The sequence below is a fragment of the Lampris incognitus genome, chromosome 6 (genome assembly GCF_029633865.1).
Source record: "Lampris incognitus isolate fLamInc1 chromosome 6, fLamInc1.hap2, whole genome shotgun sequence".
Classification (NCBI taxonomy): Eukaryota; Metazoa; Chordata; class Actinopteri; order Lampriformes; family Lampridae; genus Lampris; species Lampris incognitus.
Window position 1 is genome coordinate 562,227 of NC_079216.1, and position 25,845 is coordinate 588,071.

Genomic DNA, 25,845 nt, shown 5'->3' on the forward strand with positions numbered 1-25,845 from the left:
GTGTGTCTGAGGAAGGGCACAGCTGAGAACAGCAGTGATGCTCGTGTGTGTCTGAGGAAGGGAACAGCAGTGATGCTCGTGTGTGTCTGAGGATGGGCATGACAGAGAACAGCAGTAAAGCTTGAGTGTGTCTGAGGGAGGGAACAGCAGTGAGCTCGCGTGTGTCTGAGGAAGGGCACAGCTGAGAACAGCAGTGATGCTCGTGTGTGTCTGAGGAAGGGAACAGCAGTGATGCCCGTGTGTGTCTGAGGGAGGGAACAGCAGTGAGCTCGCGTGTGTCTGAGGAAGGGAACAGCAGTGATGTTCATGTGTGTCTGAGGAAGGGAACAGCAGTGATGTTCATGTGTGTCTGAGGAAGGGAACAGCAGTGATGTTCATGTGTGTCTGAGGAAGGGAACAGCAGTGATGCTCGTGTGTGTCTGAGGAAGGGAACAGCAGTGATGCTCGTGTGTCTCAGGTCGGGAACTGCAGTGATGCTTGTGTGTGTCTGAGGAAGGGCACAACAGAGAACAGCAGTAAAGCTCGTGTGTGTCTGAGGAAGGGCACGACAGTAATACCAGTCAAAGTAGCAGCACACCACAGTGACACAATGGGAAGACGGGGTGTCTTACTCGTTGAGATGGGGCATGGAGATTCTTCTCTTCGCCTTCTGCACCATGTTGGCCTGGCTTCTCAGATGGATGTGGATGACTGATGGAGCCAACTTGCAGGGCTCACCATCTACCTGCATGGGGATGGACTTGAAGGTGGTCAGGGTGACTTCCTTACACTGCTGGAGCCTTTCTCCATGACCTCCCACCTGCAGAGTGGCCTGGGGACACACAGCAGCTCTTGTCATTCCCTGGTGAGACTGGAGTCCATCAGAGTTTGGTAGAGGAGCACATCTTTACCGTGCAAACCACCACGCAGAAGATGACGGTGTACTGCGGGTGTATTATGGCTAATACTTTCAAGCATGGAGTACTACATTGTGGAGTCTGGTTTGCATATTGTATGCTTGGCACAGTAAGATATGTGTGCGACACAGGTCTTTGTAGTAGTGTGGTACATTGTTTGTTATATTTGGTGGGGTTAGAGCCCAGAAAAGTTGGTTCGCTTCATCGGGACACAAAGTTTAATGGGAAAAGTTTTGTCACTCTTGACTGACTGTCAGTCTCAACGTTCCCAACGCTGTCAACAGTACAGCCGCATAGCCAACAAACCTGGTGATTGAACAATGGTTTCATATGCAAACTGCACTGAGCATTAATTAATTAATTAGAGTGACAGTGGTCACTGGGCTTAGATATTACATGTGATGTGGCAGATGTTTTGTATATGGGAATTGATACATATTTATGAACTGCTGCACTGTTCAGGAGGTGCTGTAGTACTATGTATGATGTGGTGTGTAGTACAGTAGTATTGTGTGTGTTGTGCTACATGGTACATCATGGCATGTGACAGTGTTGTGAAGCTGACAGCTCACCAGAGATGTCATTGTGAAGCCAATAACCTCAATACAACCGTCGTCATGACGCTGGGGTTCAAAGTCATGGTGCTCACTGGGGTGACCCCATGGAGTTGTGCCCGCACAGTACCTGCAGGCCAACCAGACAGAAGACCCTGGTAATCCCTATCCTGAGCTTAAAGCTGACCCCGACTCAGCCTTCATGTCTCAGTAGAGGTGGTAACCTTTACATAGTTCTAATGATAACATATAGTAATAATCATATACACTACTGTTCAAAAGTTTGGGATCACCCAAACAATTTCGTGTTTTCCATGAAAAGTCACACTTATTCACCACCATATGTTGTGAAATGAATAGAAAATAGAGTCAAGACATTGACAAGGTTAGAAATAATGATTTGTATTTGAAATAAGATTTTTTTTACATCAAACTTTGCTTTCGTCAAAGAATCCTCCATTTGCATCAATTACAGCATTGCAGACCTTTGGCATTCTAGCTGTTAATTTGTTGAGGTAATCTGGAGAAATTGCACCCCACGCTTCCAGAAGCAGCACCCACAAGTTGGATTGGTTGGATGGGCACTTCTTTGAGCAGATTGAGTTTCTGGAGCATCACATTTGTGGGGTCAATTAAACGCTCAAAATGGCCAGAAAAAGAGAACTTTCATCTGAAACTCGACAGTCTATTCTTGTTCTTAGAAATGAAGGCTATTCCATGCGAGAAATTGCTAAGAAATTGAAGATTTCCTACACCGGTGTGTACTACTCCCTTCAGAGGACAGCACAAACAGGCTCTAACAGGTACTATTTAATGAAGATGCCAGTTGGGGACCTGTGAGGCGTCTGTTTCTCAAACTAGAGACTCTAATGTACTTATCTTCTTGCTCAGTTGTGCAACGCGGCCTCCCACTTCTTTTTCTACTCTGGTTAGAGCCTGTTTGTGCTGTCCTCTGAAGGGAGTAGTACACATCGGTGTAGGAAATCTTCAATTTCTTAGCAATTTCTCGCATGGAATAGCCTTCATTTCTAAGAACAAGAATAGACTGTCGAGTTTCAGATGAAAGTTCTCTTTTTCTGGCCATTTTGAGCGTTTAATTGACCCCACAAATGTGATGCTACAGAAACTCAATCTGCTCAAAGAAGTGCCCATCCAACCAATCCAACTTGTGGGAGCTGCTTCTGGAAGGGTGGGGTGCAATTTCTCCAGATTACCTCAACAAATTAACAGCTAGAATGCCAAAGGTCTGCAATGCTGTAATTGCTGCAAATGGAGGATTCTTTGACGAAAGCAAAGTTTGATGTAAAAAAAATCTTATTTCAAATACAAATCATTATTTCTAACCTTGTCAATGTCTTGACTCTATTTTCTATTCATTTCACAACATATGGTGGTGAATAAGTGTGACTTTTCATGGAAAACACAAAATTGTTTGGGTGATCCCAAACTTTTGAACGGTAGTGTATATCATAATATAGTAATGATAATATCTATCATAATATATATAGTAATGATAATATATAATATTGTGACGATAATATACATCATAATACATACAGTAATGATAATATATATCATAATATATATAGTAATAATATATAGTTAAATAAATACATAGTAAAACTAACCCTGACCAGTCTGATGGCATAACAGAGTATATATATTATAGTAACGATAATATATATCATAATATAGTAATGATAATATATATCATTATATATATATCATTATATATATATCATTATATATATATATATATATATATATATATATATATATATATATATATATAGTAATGATAATATATAGTTAAATAAATACATAGCAAAACTAACCCTAACCAGTTTGACGGCATAACAGAGTATATATATTATAGTCAGTGCTTGAATTGTGCCGGTACTCACCAGTACGCAGTACTGGGACTTCTGATTTTTACCCGTCTGCGTACCAGTACTTCTTACTGAGTACCGCCACCTCACGGTGCATCTAGGTACGCATATTGTAGTGCCTGTGTGTTTTAATGGACTTCTACAGAGTGCGTCAGTAATCCATCTCAAACACCATCTATGTAGTTCCTAAGAAGAGCCTGTGACATTCAAGCTAATTATATTATATCATATAAAGACTTCTCTACCCAGAATGCAACGTATTACCGCGTGTATTGACGTGCTTAGCGCGCGCTCCAAAGGTGCTTTGTCACTGAACATGTAGCTAAGTTAGCTAACTACTATAACGTTATTTCGACTGTTAGCCTGGCTTAATAGTGCGAAAAGACAGCGGTTGTTGCCGGACAAGGAGCTGAAAGAAGCTCCAGTTAATACCGGTGCACTTGCAGGTACAGAAAACGCTGCGTTAGAAACGTTGTGTGACTGGGAGCCTTCTCTGCTGGTCGAGCCTCCTGCTCCAAGTCCAGTGGCTCCCCCTGCCACAGAGCAAAGCCTTCTCTCCCGCTAACGTCGTCCAGCCCCTGATGCTGCTGTTCCCAAGGCACTCTGGAGCCCTTTTTAAGAATGCGAGTATAAAACAATACATACTAATATGGAAAAAGTATACATAATGAATACCTACCGATCAGCTACAACATTAAAACCACCCGCTTAAACCAGTTTTTATCACGATTAAAAATGCCTTAAACTGTATAAATGGCTAGAAACACAATATTTCATTATATGATGTGTACTTACATAGGCAGATAATCATAAATTCTCATAAGTTGCTTCTAAATTTCTCACTGAAATGTTTAAAACTATAAATTGTACGTTAAAATTATGCTCCTTATTCACACATTTATAATATGTACCTGAACACTTAATTGTTGACCCATCTTGACCATCACAGTATTGGTTTGAGTGATTAGTTTAACAATATTTCTATGTATGTACAGGGAGCAGAAATGGAAAAAGAAAACTGGTCACCCTCTCTGGATGGAGAGGACTAGACAGATAAATTCAAGAGTGAGTATCTAAGTTGTGATATCTTTATTCCAAGACACTTGTATAAGCAAGTGGTCATCTCTCTCTCTCTTGATATGCGTGGCTCTCCTGTGCTCTGGCTCTCCTGTGCACAGGAGAGCCACGCATATCAATAGCGCCAATAATGATGGGCGCGGCCAAACTTCGGTACACAAAAGAGCCACTCATAATCTATTGCTCTGTTAGCGACGGGCGTTGGTAAACATCGGGACACAAAGAGCCATGGACATCAATAGCTCTAACAACGACTCCAAGAGGATAAATTCTGAGTCTCATCAGCAGCCAGTCAGACTAGCTTGGTCTAGTCAGAGAGGCACAAACTGAGGAAGCCTCTTGGATGAGAAGCGAAACGTCTTCACGGATATATACCAAGTCCAGCTGCACTTGATTCAACTCCTTTGGATAACCATGACCTGGATGAATGAGAACATTCACAGAGATGATGATGCTGTTTTTGTGTTTATAAAAATTTTAAGACCTCATTTAAAAGTAGATTTTTGCTACTTCACAGTGATGGACGATCTGGAAAGTGTTCACAGTGTGTGGTGTTGTAAAGATGTACTTTGCTGTGTTGTTGATGGTGAGCTGATCTTGGGGAGTGTCTTGAGATGATTTACATCCTGTGACTCTTGTGTTACTGACCATGTTGGTCTTTATGTTTTAATTTTTTTGTGATTTTTATTAAAGTATTGTTGAAAGTCTCTGTCTCTGTCTCTCTCTGTCTGTCTCTCTCATACACACCTCTGTTCTAATTGTTTGTGTCTAATTTGCAGATATGCTACTTCAGTCAGAGATGACAGAGCTGGGACTAGGGCAAGCAACCTGAGACAGAACAAACAAGCCAGCAGAACGCAAGTATCTACAATAAAGCCACACACAGTTGCCAACTCACTGTACATTGTATCAATTTAGACAAACCCTCTTCCTGTACAAAAATATGAACTAAATAAATTTGAAGATAAGGTTTGAAGTTTTTTTTACTCATTATTATTAATTATCCTTTACAGGGAAATGTGGTTTATCTAAGCAACTAGTAGAGGGTTTATCTAGGCAAACCAGGCAAAAACACATGGTACCCACGAGAGCCACAAGCGTGTGTGCTGAGCAGCTGCTGATTCAGAGTACTGGCACCTTTTTGATTCCAATTCAAGCACTGATTATAGTAATGATAATATATATCATAATATATATATATAGTAATGATAATATATAGTTAAATAGATACATAGTAAATCTAACCTTGACCAGTCTGATGGCATAACAGTATATATATTATAGTAATGATAATATATATCATAATATATATATAGTAATGATAATATATAGTTAAATAAATAAATAAATAGTAAAACTAACCCTGACCAGTCTGATGGCCTAACAGAGGAAAGCTAAGATACTTAAATCAGACAAACTTTCATCCAAAGCTTTGCTGGACACGTCCTGTGTGTTTTCAACACAACAGCTTGGTGGGTCATGAAATTAGTTTACATGTGGGGACAACGTCTGTCTTCTGTTCCACACAAAACATACAAGGTTTTAATGAAATGTGGAACATGAAAGCAAATGGAAGGAATCAAGGTTCACCTGGGGATGTTGAGGAAAAGCAGACACTGTAGCTTCAGTTCCTGGACCTTGGCTGTCAGGTCTGTCCCGTCACACTGCCAACACAACCAGTGTACAACGAGACGATCAAAAACACAGAAGAGCTTTTCCAGAGCCACTCAGATCACAGTCTCACTAACGGTGAACACGTGACAGTTAACGACACAACCAAAAACACAGAAGAGCTTTTCCAGAGCCACTCAGATCACAGTCTCACTAATTCAGATCAGTCTCACCGACGGTGAACACGTGACAGCTGAAGATGATTTACAATGTAGAAGTCAGCCAGAGTTCCACCTGATGTTTTATCATTACTGTCACAGCAACATGCAGGCTACTACCACATTACTCCATTACTGTACCATTACTGCTGTTACGTTTCACTGATATATTGATACCACACTAATAAATACTAATACATATAATACTAATACGTACTAATACAGCTTAATACAGGTACATGGTATTTTTCTACTACTCACCACAACTTTAATGTGCTTGGCCAGGTCTTTAGAACTACCACTTAGAAAATCTGAGAACGCTGTCTGAAACACACACACACACACACACACACACACACACACACACACACACACACACACACACACACACACAGGTTACTATGGAACAGAACGGTGGGTAATATGTGGCACTATGCAGGACGTTGTGTGGAGAAACGTACCCCTGCATAGAACATCTTGTTCCGGAAGCGGCTGTTGAACTTTTCGGGGTTTGCCTCTGGAAGATGAAGAGCACAGCTAAATGACAACACACCCACAACAGGGGCAACAACATGGTTTACTTATTATTGTGCTATTCACTTACATGTCCATTAACACAATGACTTAGCCTACCGCCAGGTTTTTCAACTGTCACATTTTAATAACAATAATAAATTAAACTTATATAGCGCTTTTCTAATTCTCAAAGTTCTGTGACTGAACTGCTGTTTCCTGGTCTCTTGGTTGGTTTCCTGTTCGCCACCTGTGTTGCAGCCTCTCGACATGACAGCTGTTTCTGCCTTCTGTCTTCTTGAGATCGATAATTAGTTTATTCTCTCTTCGTTTCTTTATTCTGCCTAACCTCTTCATTTGTTCTACTGATTCAGCCATTTCTGTGCTTCATTCACTTATCGCGAGATTCTCTAGTTCTCGTTCTCATACGACTCTCATCGTAGGCAGCCTCTCGTCCTTAGTTTGTTACTAGCTTCGAGCTTAGCCTAGCTTAGCAGTTAGCTCTATTGCTGCCTCTCGTTCCTAGTTTGTTACTAGCTTCGGGCTTAGCCTAGCTTAGCAGTTAGCTCTATTGCAGCCTCTCGTTCCTAGTTTGTTACTAGCTTCGAGCTTAGCCTAGCTTAGCAGTTAGCTCTATTGCTGCCTCTCGTTCCTAGTTTGTTACTAGCTACCAGCTTAGCCTAGCATAGCAGCTAGTGCTATTGCAGCCTCTCGTTCCTAGTTTGTTACTAGCTTCGAGCTTAGCCTAGCTTAGCAGTTAGTGCTATTGCAGCTGCTCGTTCCTAGTTTGTTACTAGCTTTGGGCTTAGCCTAGCTTAGCAGTTAGCAGACTCGTTAAAACAATGGTGTGTGGTGACTGCGCCGTAGTTAGAAAGGTTGTCTATACTAGAGTGACGTGACCATGAGTTAGAGCAGCTGCTTTCTTCTAGCATTACGTTAGATGCAATGGGCACTCGGGTGTCTGCGTGGCGAGGCGGTCTATTCCGTTGCCTACCAACACAGGGATCGCCGGTTCAAATCCCCGTGTTACCTCCGGCTTGGTTGGGCGTCCCTACAGACACAATAGCCTATATAATAATAATAATCAAGAACAAAAAAGAAAAAAGCTGCCTACTCATTGACATGTCCATCCTGACTGAAAGGAACACCTCAGTAAAAGTAACTGGGAAAACTGGTGAACTATAAAGACCTTGAAATCCAGACTGAACGAATGTGGGGAATGAAAACCACAACAATACCAGTAGCAATAGGAGCCCTGGGACTTGTAAAAAAAAAGGGATGGAGAAATACACCCAACGGCTCCCGCCGGGTAACATCAGAACACAAGAAGTAGAGAAGATCGCACTACTTGGAACATCTCACATCCTAAGAAAGGCACTATCCATCACATAGACTTCTACCTCATTCTAACCCTAGGCCCAAGTAACGGACCCGCCCGCTTATTATGTTGTATTATGGCATGACGTTAAAGGACATTTGTATCATAATAATAATAAATTAATCTTATATAGCGCTTTTCTAACACTCCAAGTGGCTTTACAATAACTGAAGTGAAACAAGACAACAGATAAACATAACACAGACATACAAGGGTGGATGGGAAGGGGGGCTATGAGAGGGAGAAGCGGCAGCCACACATGACATCAGCAGTTCTCTCCCACTTAAACACACATAAAAGAGAAAAACAAACATCATAAATCACATAAATCACAGATAAAGTCTGAAGAGGTGACTTATATGCACACTTTGTTCCGTATTCCAACTCGGCCAGCTTGATCATTTCCAGGCAAGTGATACGGACAACTGACAACAACAGCGAAGCAATGGCATTTCTCACTCGGTCTCTTCAAGATCTACCGAAAGTCACGGTTAACCACGTTAGTCGCATTACCCAAGAAGCATGCCATACGTCAGTACCAAAAAGGAGAAGGGCTTCAAACTTTACGTTGCAAGCTACATCCACAATTACGAAGGTAAGATCCGGACATGTAATGTTAGCACCTAGCATGTTTTTGTAGTAGCCAATGCTAGCGTAGTGATAATTTACTGCTAACCTTATGTTTCTATGTGTCAGTCACTGTTACAGTTTTCCTAACGTCGTTGTCAATCTCAGTTTCAGACAAGGGTTCAACAGGAGGACTATCCATCAGGGCTGAGTGCTACAGCTCTATGAGCAAAAGCCAGAAGCCTCACAGTGTGAGTGTGGGGAAAGTCATCCTGCAGGTTCCGTGCAGACTGGTAAAGAGACAGCTTCCTGTTCGTCAAGTCAGGAAAGTTTCTGTGAATCATATCACTGCTATGACTCTAATACTGTGAAACGCTATATTAAATATGTATTTTATATGATACCTGGGCCATACATGACCCTAGTGTGTAAAAATTTGTAAAAGTAATGGGACTCACAGAAACTATATTGCGTTCTGCATTGTGTCACTTCTTTTACACACGTTGTGTTCCCTATTGGTATTTTAAATGAGTAAAGTGAGATTAGTAATGATTTGGCAACAAGTTTGGATTTACACATTAGTGCATATCAACGGGGGTTTTTTTTGGTTCATTTTTTAAAACAAAAGTTCACCAATTTATTGTTTATAAAAGAATGTTTTAACGTTTAACTGCACTTGAAGCAAGTACAGTATGTATTGTAACAGATATGATGTGTGTTTTCACAGATTGTACTTGGGTTTCCCGTCCTGTGCAGCTACAGAGCTGCCAGTGGGCCTGTGTGGCAGGTGCAGCTTTATGCAGCCGTGTAGCAGCACTTCCTTACCAGACTGCACCTTATTCCCAGCTGAAGATCACCTCTGTCCCCCAACACACAGCTGCACGGACACCGAACACCAAGAACCATGGTAAATAACTTTCTTAACATGGTACTTTTATTTATTTATGGATATTTGTTTATGTTTACTGAAAACTTGTTTTTGTTTCAATTCAGGGTGTTAAACCTGGTCTGGTGAATGACATGGTGATTCTTTCAGCCAGACCTCAGGAAAGGAGACTGGTAGAAGGCATCAGGTTATTATTATTATTGCGACAATATCCTGAAACTGTGCAGTAAATAACACCTGTACATTTGGCATGTGCAATAAAATGTGCTGACTCTGGTTAGTGCAATATACAGGCTATTTATCCAGTGTAATAGATATTACACTTGTTTTTACACTTATGCATACATTATAAGTTGATTGTGCAACAAATGTGTGTCTATTTCTTTTTTAACTATTTGTACATATTGTACTTTATTTTATTTTTTTTATCTTGTTTGCATCACTGGGGAGTTGCATTTAATTTCGTTGTACAGTTGTGTAATGACAAATAAAGGCATTCAATCATTCGTTGTACCGGACTGTTGTGGTGAAGAGGGAGCTGAGCCGGAAGGCAAAGCTCTCAGTTTACTGCGCGGAAGACGAGAGAAAGGAGATAAGGGTAACAATATTCTCTCATAGATTTGAGGAGTAATGGATTACAGCTTATAGGGTCTCAAGAGTCCAAGATTCTTTGACACCATCATCATGGTTTTGCCAAAGGTAAAGGCTGATTACAAATACCATATTATAAAAGAAACTTCATTTTTTTTGTCAAAAAACTAATTTTCGGGCGTCCGGGTGGCGTAGCGGTCTATTCCGTTGCCTACCAACACAGGGATTGCCGGTTCGAATCCCCGTGTTACCTCCGACTTGGTCAGGCGTCCCTACAGACACAATTGGCCGTGTCTGCGGGTGAGAAGTCAGACGTGGGAATGTGTCCTTGTTGCTGCACTTGTGCCTCCTCTGGTTGGCCAGGGCGCCTGTTTGGGGGGGAGGCGGAGCTGGAGGGAATAGCATGATCCTCCCATGCACTACATCCCCCCTGGTGAAACAGCCGAGGGGGTGGAGCAGCGACCGGGACAGCTTGTTGGAAGAGTGGGGTAATTGGCCGGGTACAATTGGGGAGAAAAATTGGGGGGGGGGGGGGGGACTCATTTTCATTACTGAAAAGCCCTGTGATGGCCTGGCGGTCTGTCCAGGGTGTCTCCCCACCTGCCGCCCAGTAACTGCTGGGATAGGCTCCAGCATCCCCGCGACCCTGAGAGCAGGATAAGCGGTTTGGATTATGGATGGATGGATTATTAAAAGATTTTTTTTTTAGTAATCTTATCAGTAAGATATCTGATAAAGTAATCATCTGCTACATTACAAGATAAAATTTATTTTAACATTTATTGGCAGTATTCATAGTCAGTCAATCAAGCAAAAAAAGTCCAAACCTGGTCTTTTCAGGATTTTCACACAAATAAGGTCTTTCTACTACTCGTTAAATACAAATAAGGTATTTCTTTATTCTCAGGTGTTTCGTTTGAATGTATGCTTTAGCTTACTTTATGCAAACAATGAGTTCATCTTTTTGAGTGAGAATGAGTCATCTTTTTCATTTGTCTTTTTCATAGGAGCAACTTGTATAAGGGAGTCAGTTCACCTCTGCCTGAACTTTCCACGCTCAAGGTGGATGAGGTCTAGTGACCTTTCTAGTGATGTATGTGGCTCCTCTCATAACCACTATGGCTATAGCCGATAAAGTGCCTCTCTCTGGTAGAATCTAAGTTCGGTAAAGTGCAAGAAGGAAGTCTGTTGTCCTATCACTTGCCAACAAAGACAGTGCCGAAAACCTGTCCACACTCAGATGCCCCTGCTCTCCCACAGCTGCCCCTTTCTGGTTACATTACAGGCTGGGACCGTCTACCTGTTCCTTCGTCTGCTCCGAGTATCAGCAGCTCCACATGATGTCCCTGGTAACATCATTTGAGACAGCTCACAAAATTGAGAACAGCACAAAACGGCAGAGTTCCTGTGTAGAGTGGCACCAACTAAGGCAGTCCCACATCACCTCCACCAAATTCAAAGAAGTCTGTCACACCAGGGGACAGACCTCTGCTGAAAATCTGGCGAAAAGGCTTCTGAGACCCAGCCATCAGACTGCAGACATGAGGAGGGGGCTGGACATGGAACCTGCAGCAGTAGAAGAGTACTGCAGAGTAAGGGAAATCAATCAATATCTTAGTGGGTTATTTATCTACCCTGACGCACCTTGGATGGGGTCATCACCTGATGGCATAGTGTATGATCCAAAGGGGCAGCCAGAGTTTGGCCTTATTGAAATTAAATGCCCAAATGTTTCGAGATATGTGGACAGCCCATACATTAAGATCAGTGAGGGCACACATACACTAAGGAAATCCCATCCGTACTTTTGGCAGATCCAGGGTCAGCTGTTAATTTCTGGACTTGAATGGTGTGACTTTGTTGTCTACATACAGTAAGACATGTTCATTCAGAGGATTCCCAGAGACAAAGAAATCACAGCAACAATCAAAGAAAAAATTGGCTATTTCTTTTTTATTCTTACCTCTATGCTTACCTGCAATAAAGAGCTACTCTGCACGCGGCCTTACTCGGCTCAGTTGGTTACAGGGATAGTTAGTGGTAGTGTATATAATGTAGTACTGTGTGTTAGTGGTAGTGTATATAATGTAATACTGTGTGTTTAAATATTTATGTAATTTTCTGTGGTGCACTAATATTTGTGGGGCTAAGGGGGGTTTTTCTGATTTGACTGTCTTGCCAACAACATGGGCTGTGTCAGATCCTTTTCTCATTAAATCTGAAGCATTATTGGCCTGTCCTGTTAATGTCGGCACAGATTTAGTTGCTACTGGTCCATCCACTGTTGCTGCAATTGGCCAGCGGCTGCCTGAAATCTTGGCTCCTTTCACTGTAGAGACACACTCTGTTGAAAACATCTCTAGTGACTTAAATGTGGCCTTCTCTAGTCTCCTCCATTCAGTTGCACCTCTCACTACCAGAGCTAGGCGACTAAAGAGGCCTACACCCTGGTTTAAGGATGAGACACTTGCTCTTAAGTGGGCCTGCAGGAGACTGGAGCGTAAATGGTGAAAATCAAATTTGGAAGTTTTTTACCTATCTTGGCATGAGTGTTTATTCAAATATGAGAGGGCTTTAGCCACTGCCAAAAGCAGCGTATCTCTCTCACTTGATCAATATCGATAAACATAATCCCAGATTTCTGACACTATCTAAATTTACTAAAAAATCAGCTGTCTATTAGCTGAACAATGTGTTTCCAAACTTTTCTACAGTAAGGCTGATATGATCATAAATGACATGAGCTCTTCAACTCCAGCTATTCCTGCAGATCCTGTCTTACCAAATTCATATCTATACAATGAGTTACTGACAGTCCCAGTTATTAGTTTTTGAGACTATCTCTCTTGATCCTTTGACTAAGCTGATGTCAGCTTCTAAACCAACTACTTGCCTACTTGACTCTTTACCAGCGAAACTTTTAAAGACCTCTGGCCTTTCCTGGGACCTACAATGCTAGACATTGTTAATTGATCACTTACTACTGGCACTGTTCCCAGCAGTTTTAAGACAGCTGTGGTTAAACATCTACTTAAAAAAACCCGCACCTCATCCAGGGTCTGTTAATATCAACCAGTCTCAAATCTTCCATTCTTTTGTGAAGTGCTAGAGTTGTGTATCAACAATTTTCGACCCATATAGAGGAAAACCATCTATATGAACCTTTTCAATCGGCTTTCAGGGCCTTGTTACTCTACAGAAACTGCTCTGACCAGAGTGGTGAATGATCTTCTACTTGCTATGGACTCTGATTCCACCTCTGTGCTTCTACTGTTGGACCTCAGTGCAGTCTTTGGCCCCATTGATCACCATATGTACTATTAGACAGAATAAATTGTCATTTTGGTGGCTCTGGTTTAGCGCTCTCTTGGTTTAAACCCTACTTATCTGTAAGAAGACAGTGTGTCTCCTATAATAATATTACATCGAAATTCACGGACATAAAATATGGTGTGCCTCATGGCTCAGTTCCGGGCCCTCTACTTTTCTCTCTTTATATTTCACCTCTTGGCCAAATTATATGCAGTTATGGAATAAATTTCCATTGCTATGCGGATACTTAGTCGTATATGCCTATATGGGCTGATGATCATACTCAAATGACTAATTTAAAGGCCTGCTTGGCTGCTGTGAAAAATTGGATGTCACTAAATTTCCTGCTTTTAAATTCAGATAAAACTGAGATACAGGTTGTTGGCCCGGCTAGGCACAGATGCCAATTTGATCAAAGAACAATAACAATCAACAACTCGTGATTTCACAAAGTGCGGCAGCCAAAAATTTTGGTGTTACATTTGATCCCAGCCTTTCCTTTGTTAAGCGCATTAAAGAAATCACCAAGACTGTCTTTTTTTTCACTTACGTAACATAGCTAAAATTCCATCTTTCCTGTTCATGACTGACACAGACTCTAATACATGCATTTGTTTCATCCAGACTTGGTTGTTTTCAGTTCTGCCACATGCTAGTACTAAACACTATGGGTCCGTGGTGGTGTAGTGGTCTAAGCATTGGCTTTGTGTCGATGCAGTTGCCCACTGGGGACCGGGGTTTAGCGCCTCGGTCTCGTCAGATCCGACTATGGCCGGATTCGATGAAGCAGCAATAATTGGCAATGCTGTCTTCGGGAGGGGGTGGAGTCGGCTTGTGTTTGTCACATGAATGCGTCTCTGTGTGTGTCGGAAAAAGCAGTGGTGAGGCCTGGATTCGCCTTGCCACGAAAGTGGTGAGGCGTCTCCTTCGAGACTGCTGGCCGGAGAGATGCAGTTGGCGAACGCATACAGTATGAAGGTGGGTGTTTGAACCAGAATAAGGAGCAACTGGCCACTAAATTGGGAGAAATCAGAAATAAATTTATATAAAAAAAAAAAAAACAACAACTAGAAACTACTACTACGACTACGACTTTCAGCTGCTCCTGTGACGGGTTGCCACAGCAGATCATCCATTTCCATCTCTTCATGTACTCTGCATCTTCCTCTGTCACACCAGCCACCTGCATGTCCTCTGTCACCACATCTATAAACCTCCTCTTTGGCCATCCTCTTCTCCTCTTCCCTGGCAGCTACATATTCAGCATCCTTCTCCCAATATACCCAGCATCTCTCCTCCAAACCATCTCAATCTTGTCTCTCTTTCTTTTTCTCCAAACCTTCCAACCTGAGGTGTCCCTCTAATATACTCGTTCCTAATCCTGTCCTTCTTCATCACTTCCAATGAAAATCTTAGCATCTTCAACTCTGCCACCTCCAGCTCTGCCTCCTGCCTTTTTGTCTAATTAACTAAAACTAGAAAATGTAACCATATTACACCAATTCTTGCTTCCGTTCATTGGTTTCCTATGCCAGACTTCAAAGTGCTTCTGCTGACTTGTAAAATCCTCAATGGGCTTGCACCATCATACCTGTCTGATCTCCTTAAACTGTATATTGCATATTGAGCTCTCCTCTCTGAAAATACAGGGCTCCTGTGTGTACCCAAAGTCAGCTGGTGGCAGGGCCTTTTCCTACCCCCGTTCTTGTGAAATAACCTGCCTGCTGTCATCAGACAATCAGAGCATGTTGAGTCCTTTAAATCCAAACGTAAAACTCATCTTTTTGCTTTAGTTTACAATTAGTTTCTTTGAGTGCTTCCCAACCTGTACTGCATGGCGGGTCGTTTTCTGTCTCAATAAATTTACCAAACACTGTTCTGCCGATGAGATTACAGCATATAGATTATAGAGTATATATTATATATAGATTATACAGTATAGATCATAGACTGTAGATTATAAAGTATAGAGTAGAGATTGTAGTGTAGAGATTATAGAGTATGGATTATAGCGTATAGATTATAGCGTATAGATTATTGACTATTGAAAACTGTTCTCTTCTCTCATGTCTTTTCTCTCTCTCTCTCTCTGAATGATGTCTTCCCCTTTCTCTTCTCCCTTGTATGTGAATGGTATGATGTGAGCCTCCCCAGTATGCACGTGCAGTCTGTCCTCCTCCCAGGTCTCCATGGTGACAGTGGTCCCCACCTGGACACAGCTTGGCATCGTCCTCATCACATTTTTTTTATAGTATCTTATAAATCCATGTCCTGTTTCAATGTTGTATCCTTCTCTCACTCCAATGTGTGACTAATGTTTTTTCTTGCCTCTTCTCCCTTGTATGTGAATGGTGTCATGTCGGTCTCCCCTGTGTTTATGTCTAGTCTGTCCTCCTGCCAGGTCTATATAGTGATGTTGGTCATTTGGCTCAGGTCCTAGGCTGTTCCAGTGGCACCTGTACACTGCTTGACGTCCTCCTCACCATATTCTTCATTTATCTTATAATTCCATAAAAATTCTTTATCCTCTCAGTTTTGTGTTCTGTAAATTGTGTTTTATTCTGTACACACAACATCCATTGCACGTCTGTCCATCTTGGGAGAGAGATAGCTCCTGTGTTGATCTCCCTGAGCTGTCTTCCTATTTTTTTTCCCCCGTTAAAGGGTTTTTTTAGGGAGTTGCTCCTTATCCAAGGTGAGGGTCTAAGGACAGGGTGTGTTGCTGTAAAGCTCACTAATGCAAATTAGTAATTTGTGATGTTGAGCTATACAAATAAAACTGACTTGACTTGACTCTTAAAACAACAATCACCCAATCACTTCACTACTCTCCGACAGACATATGGAACATGTTTTTGTAGATTAATGGACCAACTAGTCCCAACACAAAATGTATATTATCATCTCATTGTAACAAGTCATAGTGGTAACTTGTACTGGAGGTAGGTAATAAGTGTAATTCAAAATAGCGATAATCCCGGCATAATGTGTGGTACTGTGTTGATAAACTCACCTCTAGACTCATGAAAGCCCAGCGTAACATGTGCATCAAAGCCAAGGCTGAAGTAGTTGTTGAACACATCAATTGGAAGCTGAGAAAAAACAGACAAGTCCAGTCAAGACCATTTACAGAAAGCAGAATGAAAATGGTAGCGAATACTACAATATTAGTCCAGCGTGACAACAGCGTAGTGAAGACCAGGATGTACCACATTCATACCTAAATATGGTTTTATATTTAATAGTTATGGGTATGTGTATAGCACCTTATACCAGACTATGTACAGTTGTGTACAGCAGTGTTTCCCAACCCAGTCCTCAAGGAACCCCTATCCTGCAGATTTTCTTTGCAACCCTGAATAGGTACCTGTTTGTAGTTATTCAACCAATCAGCAATGAATTATGTCAGATGTTGCACACCTTGCATAATTAAGTGCTGTGCGATGATTGGGTGAGTAACTACAAGCAGGGCTACGTATGCAGGGTTACAATGAAAATCTGCAGGATAGGGGTTCCTTGAGGACTGGGTTGGGAAATGCTGGTGTACAGATGGGGTTTTTTTTCTTCCTTTTTCTCCCACTTGTATCCAGCCAGTTACCCCACTCTTCCGAGCCGTCCCGGTCGCTGCTCCACCCCCTCTTCCGATCCAGGGAGGGCTGCAGACTACCACATGCCTCCTCCCATACATGTGGAGTCACCAACTGCTTCTTTTCACCTGACAGTAAGGATTTTCACCAGGGGGATGTAGCGCGTGGGAGGATTCCGCCATTCTCCCCAGCGCCCCCCCCCAAACAGGTGCCCCGACCGGCCAGAGGGGGGCGCTATTGCAACGACCAGGAAATATACCCACATCTGGCTTCCCACCCGCAGAAAGGGCCAATTGTGTTCAGGAACGCCCGACCAAGCCAGAGGTAATACAGGAATTCGAACCGGCAATCCCCATGTTGATAGGCAACAGAATAGACCTCCACGTCATCCGGACACCTAGCTATGTTTTAAATATAGCCAACATCATTCAGTAAATTAAAAGCGAAATGCCAGTTAAAAACTGTGAACACTTTTCATTTGGCTGCACAAATTATATTCAGGTAAAATTGTGGGTCCATCCCAAGCCTTCCGTCCATATAGTTCAGAGCGGAGATTTAGTAGTATAGAAGGAATCCATCGACCAGCTTTATAAAGACACTTACTAGTGGAATGACCTTGTGTCAGTCTAATCATAGGACTGTCATTGGTTGGTTGACATTGCACACATTCAACATAAGGACGTTAACTGGTGGACTGACCTTGTCAGTCTGATGCTCCTCTTTCTCCTTAGGTGAGGCCTCAGGGTTGGGCTCTACCTGGAGATTCCAGCGGTCCAGCTGTACTATGTTTCCATCCTCCACATTTGACAAGATCTTAGTCACTGGCTCATCAGTGTAACCCTGAGATAGAAGATGTTTAATTATATACAGAAAAACACAGTGTGATATCCCCTATCTGCAAAGGCAAATAATCTACAGGAAAAAAATAGTTGTCTGAATAGGACAGTAAAGGTAGAGCAGAGTGCTGTACAAAGGCCATGTTCATGAAACATCCTAAGGCTAAAAGTAGCCTTCTAAAAATAATGGCTGCCACTCATTATCTTAAGTTTTTTATGTAAGAGTGATTCATGAAGACATTTGCTCTAAAAGTAGAGCTCTGAAAACAGCAAAATGTTAGGAGTAGTCGAGAAGACTCCAAAGTCACAAAGACCAGTTCATAACAGTCCCAGAAACGGTTGCTGCTATTGGACTGGAAGCTGATCGAAGGTTCAAACTTACCTTTGATTATTTCTTTTCTTTCATTATCAAGTTGTGAAATATGCAAAAGCTGGTCTTGCGTCCAATTTGGTTTATGTTTATCTACACTGCTCAAAAAAATAAAGGGAACACATAAGCAATGCAATGTAGCGCCAAGTCAATCACACTTTTGAGATATCAACCTGTCCAGTTAGGAAGCAACACTGATTTGTGAATCAATTTCGCCTGTTGGTAAATTGTCTAATTTCCACCAGGTGGAAATTAGACAATTTGCAAGACAACCCCTATAAAAGGAATGGATTTGCAGGTGGTGGCCACAGACCATTTGCCTGTCCTCATCTTTTCTGGCCGATCTTTGGTTAGTTTTTCATTTTGCTAGTGCCCTCACCACTAGAGGTGGCATGAGGCGGTATCTGCAACCTACAGAAGTTGCTCAGGTAGTGCAGCTCATCCAGGATGGCACATCAATGCGTGCTGTGGCAAGAAGATTTGATGTGTCTCCCAGCACAGTGTCCAGAGCATGGAGGAGGTACCAGGAGACAGGCCAGTACACCAGGAGACGTGGAGGGGGCCGCAGGAGGACAACAACCCCGCAGCAGGACCGCTATCTGGTCCTTTGTGCAAGGAGGAACAGGAGGAGCACTGCCGGAGCCCTACAAAACGACCTTCAACAGGCCACTAATGTGCAGGTTTCTGCTCAAACAGTGAGAAACAGAATGCATGAGGATGGTATGAGGGCCCGACGTCCACAATTGGGGCCTGTGCTCACAGCCCAACACCGTGCAGCCCGATTGACCTTTGCCAGAGAACATCTTGGTTGGCAGATTCGCCATTGGCGCCCTGTGCTCTTCACAGATGAGAGCAGGTTCACACTGAACACATGTGACAGACGCGAGAGAGTCTGGAGACGCTGTGGAGAACGTTCTGCTGCCTGCAACATCCTCCAGCATGACCGGTTTGGCGGTGGGTCAGTGATGGTCTGGGGAGGCATATCCTTGGAGGGCCGCACAGACCTCTACGTGCTAGCCAGAGGTACCATGACTGCCATTAGGTACCGGGATGAGATCCTCAGACCCCTTGTCAGACCATATGCTGGTGCAGTGGGCCCTGGGTTCCTGCTCATGCATGACAATGCTCGTCCTCATGTGGCCAGAGTGTGTCAGCAGCTCCTGTATGTCGAGGGCATTGATGCTATGGACCTGCCTGCACGTTCCCCAGACCTGAATCCAATCGAGCACCTCTGGGACATCATGTCTCGTACCATCCGCCAACGCGATGTCGCACCACAGACTGTCCAGGAGTTGACCGATGCCCTGATCCAGGTCTGGGAGGAGATCCCTCAGGAGACCATCCGTCGTCTCATCAGGAGCATGCCCAGACGTTGTAGGGAGTGCATACAGGCACGTGGAGGCCACACACTACTGAGCCTCATTTTGAATCGTCTTGAAGAATTTCCACAGAAGTTGGATCAGCCTATGTTCTCATTTTCCACTTTGATTTTGAGTATGATTCTGAATCCAGACCTTAATGGGCTAATGATTTTGATTTCCATTGATCATTCTTAGGTTATTTTGCTCTAAACACATTCCTCTGTCTAATAAATAAAGATTTTCAGCTGAAATATTTCATTCATCGAGGTCTATATTGTGTTTTTAGGTGTTCCCTTTATTTTTTTGAGCAGTATATATTTGCGTGGCGATATGACTGGCTTGTTCCGTAAGCCATGGTCATGCTACAGATGCTAATGAACCGCTGCACTTAAAAACCAATACAGCCTGTCTGACAACTCTTTTTGGAGATTTTATAGGTGTAAGAAGCTTTGTTAATTGCCAGAAAATAAAGACTACTTGATCAAGAATGAGGAACAATTTACTGTCATTTCTTTCATGTACTTGTGTACACAAAAGCAATGAAATTCCGTTTCCCCCACAGCAGTGCGACACAAAAGACAAAAACACGCATCCAAAATTTCCCAAAAACGACACCACCTAAAACATACAAAAACAGAGAGAACAAAGCAAAAAAACAAAAACAAAACAAAAACCCAAACAGTTAACAACACAGTCCACTCAGTGCAACACAGTTCAAAAATCCCACTGTCCAGAGAAGAAGCGCCAGCCAGGATGACTGTCGGAACTGCCGGTCTGCATGGGCTAGATATTAGCTTAGCCTGCCCCGCTTCCGCATCCTGTCAGATCGCCCTTGGTGTTTCCTCCTTGGGCGCAGTTCTGATCAGGACCATGGTCCCTGGGACCACAGCACGCAGCAGACCAAGCTCTCCCAACCGATCCAGCGCCAGTTCCCCCAGCCATCAAATGAAGACAAAACAAACTTAGACGCAGACGTGGACAAAGACACTGCATGGACAATACTGGGTGAGGCCGCCTCAAACGTAAGTTCGCGCCACCATCTTCCCATTCCGGTACTGGAAATGAGAGTGAGTGAAATGAGATAAAGAAAGTAGACAGGAGTATAAGGAGATGCAGCGTAAAGCAAAGAGAGAGGTGGTGAAAGCAAAGGAAAAGGCGTATAGTAAGTTGTATGAGAGGTTAAACACTAAGGAAGGAGAAAAGGACTTGTATTGATTGGCTAGACAGAGTGATGAATATGAAGCTGGAAATCAAAGGTGTGTTGATGAATGTTATCAGCGCATATGCTCCGCAAGTTGGGTGTGAGATGGAAGAGAAAGAAGAATTCTGGAGTGAGTTGGATGATGTGGAGAAGGTACCCAAGGAGGAGAGAGTGGTGATTGGAGCGGACTTCAATGGACATGTTGATGAAGGGAACAGAGGTGATGAGGAGGGGATGGGTAGGTATGGTGTCAAGGAGAGAAATGTGGAAGGATAGATGGTGGTGGATTTTGTAAAAAGGATGGAAATGGCTGTGTATTTAAAGAAGAGGGAGGAACACAGGGTGACGTACAAGAGTGGAGGAAAGTGCACACAGGTGGACTATATCTTATGTAGAAGGCGTGATCTAAAAGGGACTGGAGACTGCAAGGTGGTGACAGGGGAGAACGTAGCTAGGCAGCATCGGATGGTGGTCTGTAGGATGACTTTGGAGACCAAGAAGAGGAAGCGAGTGAAGGCAGAGCCGAAGATTAAATGGTGGAAGTTGAAGAAGAAAGACTGTTGTGTGGAGTTCAGGCAGGAGTTAAGACAGGCACTGGGTGGGAGTGAAGAGTTGCCAGATGGCTGGGCAGCCACTGCAGAAATAGTGAGGGAGACAGCTAGGAAGGTTCTTGGTGTGTCATCAGGACAGTGGAAGGAAGACAAGGAGACTTTGTGGTGGAATGAGGAAGTACAGCAAATTGGTAGCAAATACAGAGGAAGAGGTTGGCAAAGAAGAAGTGGGAGAGTCAGAGAGATGAAGAAAGTAGACAGGAGTACAAGGAGACGCAACATAAAGAGAAGAGAGAGGTGGCAAAGGCAAAGGAAAAGGCGTATGGTGAGTTGTATGAGAGGTTAGACACTAAGGAAGGAGAAAAGGACTTGTACTGATTGGCTAGACAGAGGGACCGAGATGGGAAGGAAGGAGTACTTTGAGGGGCTGATGAATGAAGAAAATGAGAGAGAGAAGGTTGGATAATGGGGGGATAGTGAATCAGGAAGTGCAGTGGATTAGCAAGGAGGAAGTGAGGGCAGCTATGAAGAGGATGAAGAGTGGAAAGGCAGTTGGTCCTGATGACATACCTGTGGAGGCATGGAGATATTTAGGAGAGATGGCAGTGGGTTTTTTTTTAATTCTTTATTTTTCACAGCAGTATATATTACAAAATGTATATCAAAACAATAACAGTTTCATTTTCTTCTGCCATTCAGGTTTTTTTTAAACTTACAAGATAAAGTAAAAAAATAAATAAATAAATAAAAACTATATATATATATATGCACATACACACACACACACACATATATATATGCACATACATATACATATACAGTGGTGTGAAAAAGTGTTTGCCCCCTTCCTGATTTCTTATTTTTTTGCATTTTTGTCACACTTAAATGTTTCAGATCATCAAACAAATTTAAATATTAGACAAAGATAACACAAGTAAACACAAAATGCAGTTTTTAAATGAAGGTTTTTATTATTAAGGGAAAAGAAAAATCCAAAGCTACATGGCCCTGTGTGAAAAAGTGATTGCCCCCATGTTAAAACATAAATTAAGTGTGGTTTATTACATCTTTGGAAAGCTGAGTTCAATTTCTCTAGCCATACCCAGGCCTGATTACTGCCACACCTCTTCTCAATCAAGAAATCACTTAAATAGGACCTGCCTGACAAAGTCAAGTAAACCAAAGATCCTCAAAAGCTAGATATCATGCTGCAATCCAAAGAAATTCAGGAACAAATGAGAAACAAAGTAATTGAAATCTATCAGTCTGGAAAAGGTTATAAAGCCATTTCTAAAGCTTTGGGACTCCAGCGAACCACAGTGAGAGCCATTATCCACAAATGGCGAAAACATGGAACAGTGGTGAACCTTCCCAGGAGTGGCCGGCCGACCAAAATTACCCCAAGAGCACAGCGACGACTCATCCAAGAGGCCACAAAAGACCCCACAACAACATCCAAAGAACTGCAGGCCTCACTTGCCTTAGTTAAGGTCAGTGTTCATGACTCCACCATAAGAAAGAGACTGGGCAAAAATGGCCTGCATGGCAGAGTTCCAAGACGAAAACCACTGCTGAGCAAAAAACATAAAGGCTCATCTCAGTTTTGCCAGAAAACATCTTGATGATCCCCAAGACTTTTGGGAAAATACTCTGTGGACTGACGAGACAAAAGTTGAACTTTTTGGAAGGTGTGTGTCCCATTACATCTGGCATAAAAGTAACACAACATTTCAGAATAGGAACATCATACCAACAGTAAAATATGGTGGTGGTAGTGTGATGGTCTGGGGCTGTTTTGCTGCTTCAGGACCTGGAAGACTTGCTTTGGTAAATGGAACCATGAATTCTGCTGTCTACCAAAAAATCCTGAAGGAGAATGTCCGGCCATCTGTTCGTGACCTCAAGCTGAAGCGCACTTGGGTTCTGCAGCAGGACAATGATCCAAAACACACCAGCAAGTCCACCTCTGAATGGCTTAAGAAAAGCAAAATGAAGACTTTGGAGTGGCCTAGTCAAAGTCCTGACCTGAATCCGATTGAGATGCTGTGGCATGACCTTAAAAAGGCGGTTCATGCACGAAAACCCTCCAATGTGGCTGAATTACAACAATTCTGCAAAGATGAGTGGGCCAAAATTCCTCCACAGCGCTGTAAAAGACTCATTGCCAGTTATCGCAAACGCTTGATTGCAGTTGTTGCTGCTAAGGGTGGCCCAACCAGTTATTAGGTTTAGGGGGCAATCACTTTTTCACACAGGGCCATGTAGCTTTGGATTTTTTTTCCCCTTAATAATAAAAACCTTCATTTAAAAACTGCATTTTGTGTTTACTTGTGTTATCTTTGTCTAATATTTAAATTTGTTTGATGATCTGAAACATTTAAGTGTGACAAACATGCAAAAAAATAAGAAATCAGGAAGGGGGCAAACACTTTTTCACACCACTGTATATACGTACACTACCGTTCAAAAGTTTGGGATCACCCAAACAATTTCGTGTTTTCCATGAAAAGTCACACTTATTCACCACCATATGTTGTGAAATGAATAGAAAATAGAGTCAAGACATTGACAAGGTTAGAAATAATGATTTGTATTTGAAATAAGATTTTTTTTACATCAAACTTTGCTTTCGTCAAAGAATCCTCCATTTGCATCAATTACAGCATTGCAGACCTTTGGCATTCTAGCTGTTAATTTGTTGAGGTAATCTGGAGAAATTGCACCCCACGCTTCCAGAAGCAGCTCCCACAAGTTGGATTGGTTGGATGGGCACTTCTTTGAGCAGATTGAGTTTCTGGAGCATCACATTTGTGGGGTCAATTAAACGCTCAAAATGGCCAGAAAAAGAGAACTTTCATCTGAAACTCGACAGTCTATTCTTGTTCTTAGAAATGAAGGCTATTCCATGCGAGAAATTGCTAAGAAATTGAAGATTTCCTACAGCTAAGAACAAGACTTGACTCTATTTTCTATTCATTTCACAACATATGGTGGTGAATAAGTGTGACTTTTCATGGAAAACACAAAATTGTTTGGGTGATCCCAAACTTTTGAACGGTAGTGTATATATATACATACACACACACATATATACAAACACACACATACATACACATACACATAAAAAAGGCAAACTTTAAGAACGTTATACAATTTGGGAGAGGTAACGTGTGTACCAGGGGTGGAAATTAACTGTTTTGTCCACCTGCCACTGTGGCTGGTGGATTCCAAAATCTACCAGCCACTCAATTTTTTTACCAGCCACTTTCTTGTTTTAACCGGCAGTGTGTAACTGCATGTGAAAAATAATAAAACAGGATCTACAATATTCAAGCAATAGGCTATTTTAAATATTTCAACTCTTAAAATACTATTTTCAAAATCTAGTTTACTCTTCTATGGTTTTCAAAATTGTGTACACTACCTTTAAAACATTTAACATATTTGTCAAAAAATAACCAGTGTATCAGTGCCACCAAAATTCCCTTTATTATTACATAAAGCAAGACTGTAACAAGTAGAGGGAATTGTGTCAGTATGGGTCTTCATTCAACACTTCATCTAACGTTAGTAAATGACCATTTACTTGCTAACTACACGTAACGTTAGCTAGCTAATGACATTACATGACAGCTATATTCTGACCTTAATTCAACACTTAATCTAACGTTAGTGAATAGATTTTTTTTTTAATTACGATTTACTTGCATTGCCACACGTAATGTGTAAACGGGCTACCTTTTCTGGCGATGGCGTGGGCATTTCTAAACAGTAGGCTCATCTTCTTTAAGTGGGACGTCTTCAGGCTGTTTAGTGCCTTCATGGCAGCGGAACCCTTGGGGTCGATTTTCCCTGTACTATCTTTATTACATGGATGTGGCATTTGGATGATTCATGGTCTTTTACGGCTTCCAATTTTAGGTTTTTAGTCCCAATAATGAAACTGTTAGCTTTCTTGTTGGCATCCGAAGCGTGTTGACAACATACCCAACAGAACATTGTCTGGCTTGTTCCCTCGTCAACTAACCAATCACGGGACTCTCTGTCTCCGTTGTCAGTTATTCTCCACTTCTTATTAAAAAAACCCTTTTCGTTTCGTCTTCGCCTCTTTAACCTGTGTCTCCTCCTGGGATGTTTTCTCTGCAGACCTCTTAACCCCTGCGATGTAACGCCACATTGTGTTTTCTGGCTCTCTCCTCGTCCTCGAAAGTGTCTGTGTGAATTAGCAGACTCGCAAGACAAGTGTCCCTATACTCTGCCTCTGATTGGCTAACCAACGATGGCAACAAGTACTAGCCAATCAGAGGCAGAGTAGGGCGGGTCATGGGGGGGGGGAGGATAAGGCAGATTCGCGATTCAGTACGTCACAAATTGCTACTTTTCTTTACCCGCCACAGTGGCTGGTAGGGTTGAGCAAATCCACCCGCATTTGGCGTGTAGCGGGTGC

At 42.4% G+C, this 25,845-nt stretch overlaps 1 protein-coding gene across 1 annotated transcript in view; it reads right to left on the reverse strand.

The window, feature by feature from the left end:
- The window catches only part of LOC130113901 (diacylglycerol kinase zeta-like), a 132,246-nt gene that overhangs the window by 62,681 nt on the left and 43,720 nt on the right, over positions 1-25,845 (reverse strand). Inside the window, exons 14-20 of the mRNA XM_056281599.1 lie at positions 17,779-17,919; positions 16,506-16,584; positions 6,707-6,762; positions 6,507-6,569; positions 6,007-6,080; positions 1,469-1,580; positions 612-811 (exon numbers count right to left, since the gene is read on the reverse strand). Coding sequence (XP_056137574.1) covers positions 612-811; positions 1,469-1,580; positions 6,007-6,080; positions 6,507-6,569; positions 6,707-6,762; positions 16,506-16,584; positions 17,779-17,919 — 725 coding nt within the window. The remainder of the gene's footprint in view (positions 1-611; positions 812-1,468; positions 1,581-6,006; positions 6,081-6,506; positions 6,570-6,706; positions 6,763-16,505; positions 16,585-17,778; positions 17,920-25,845) is intronic.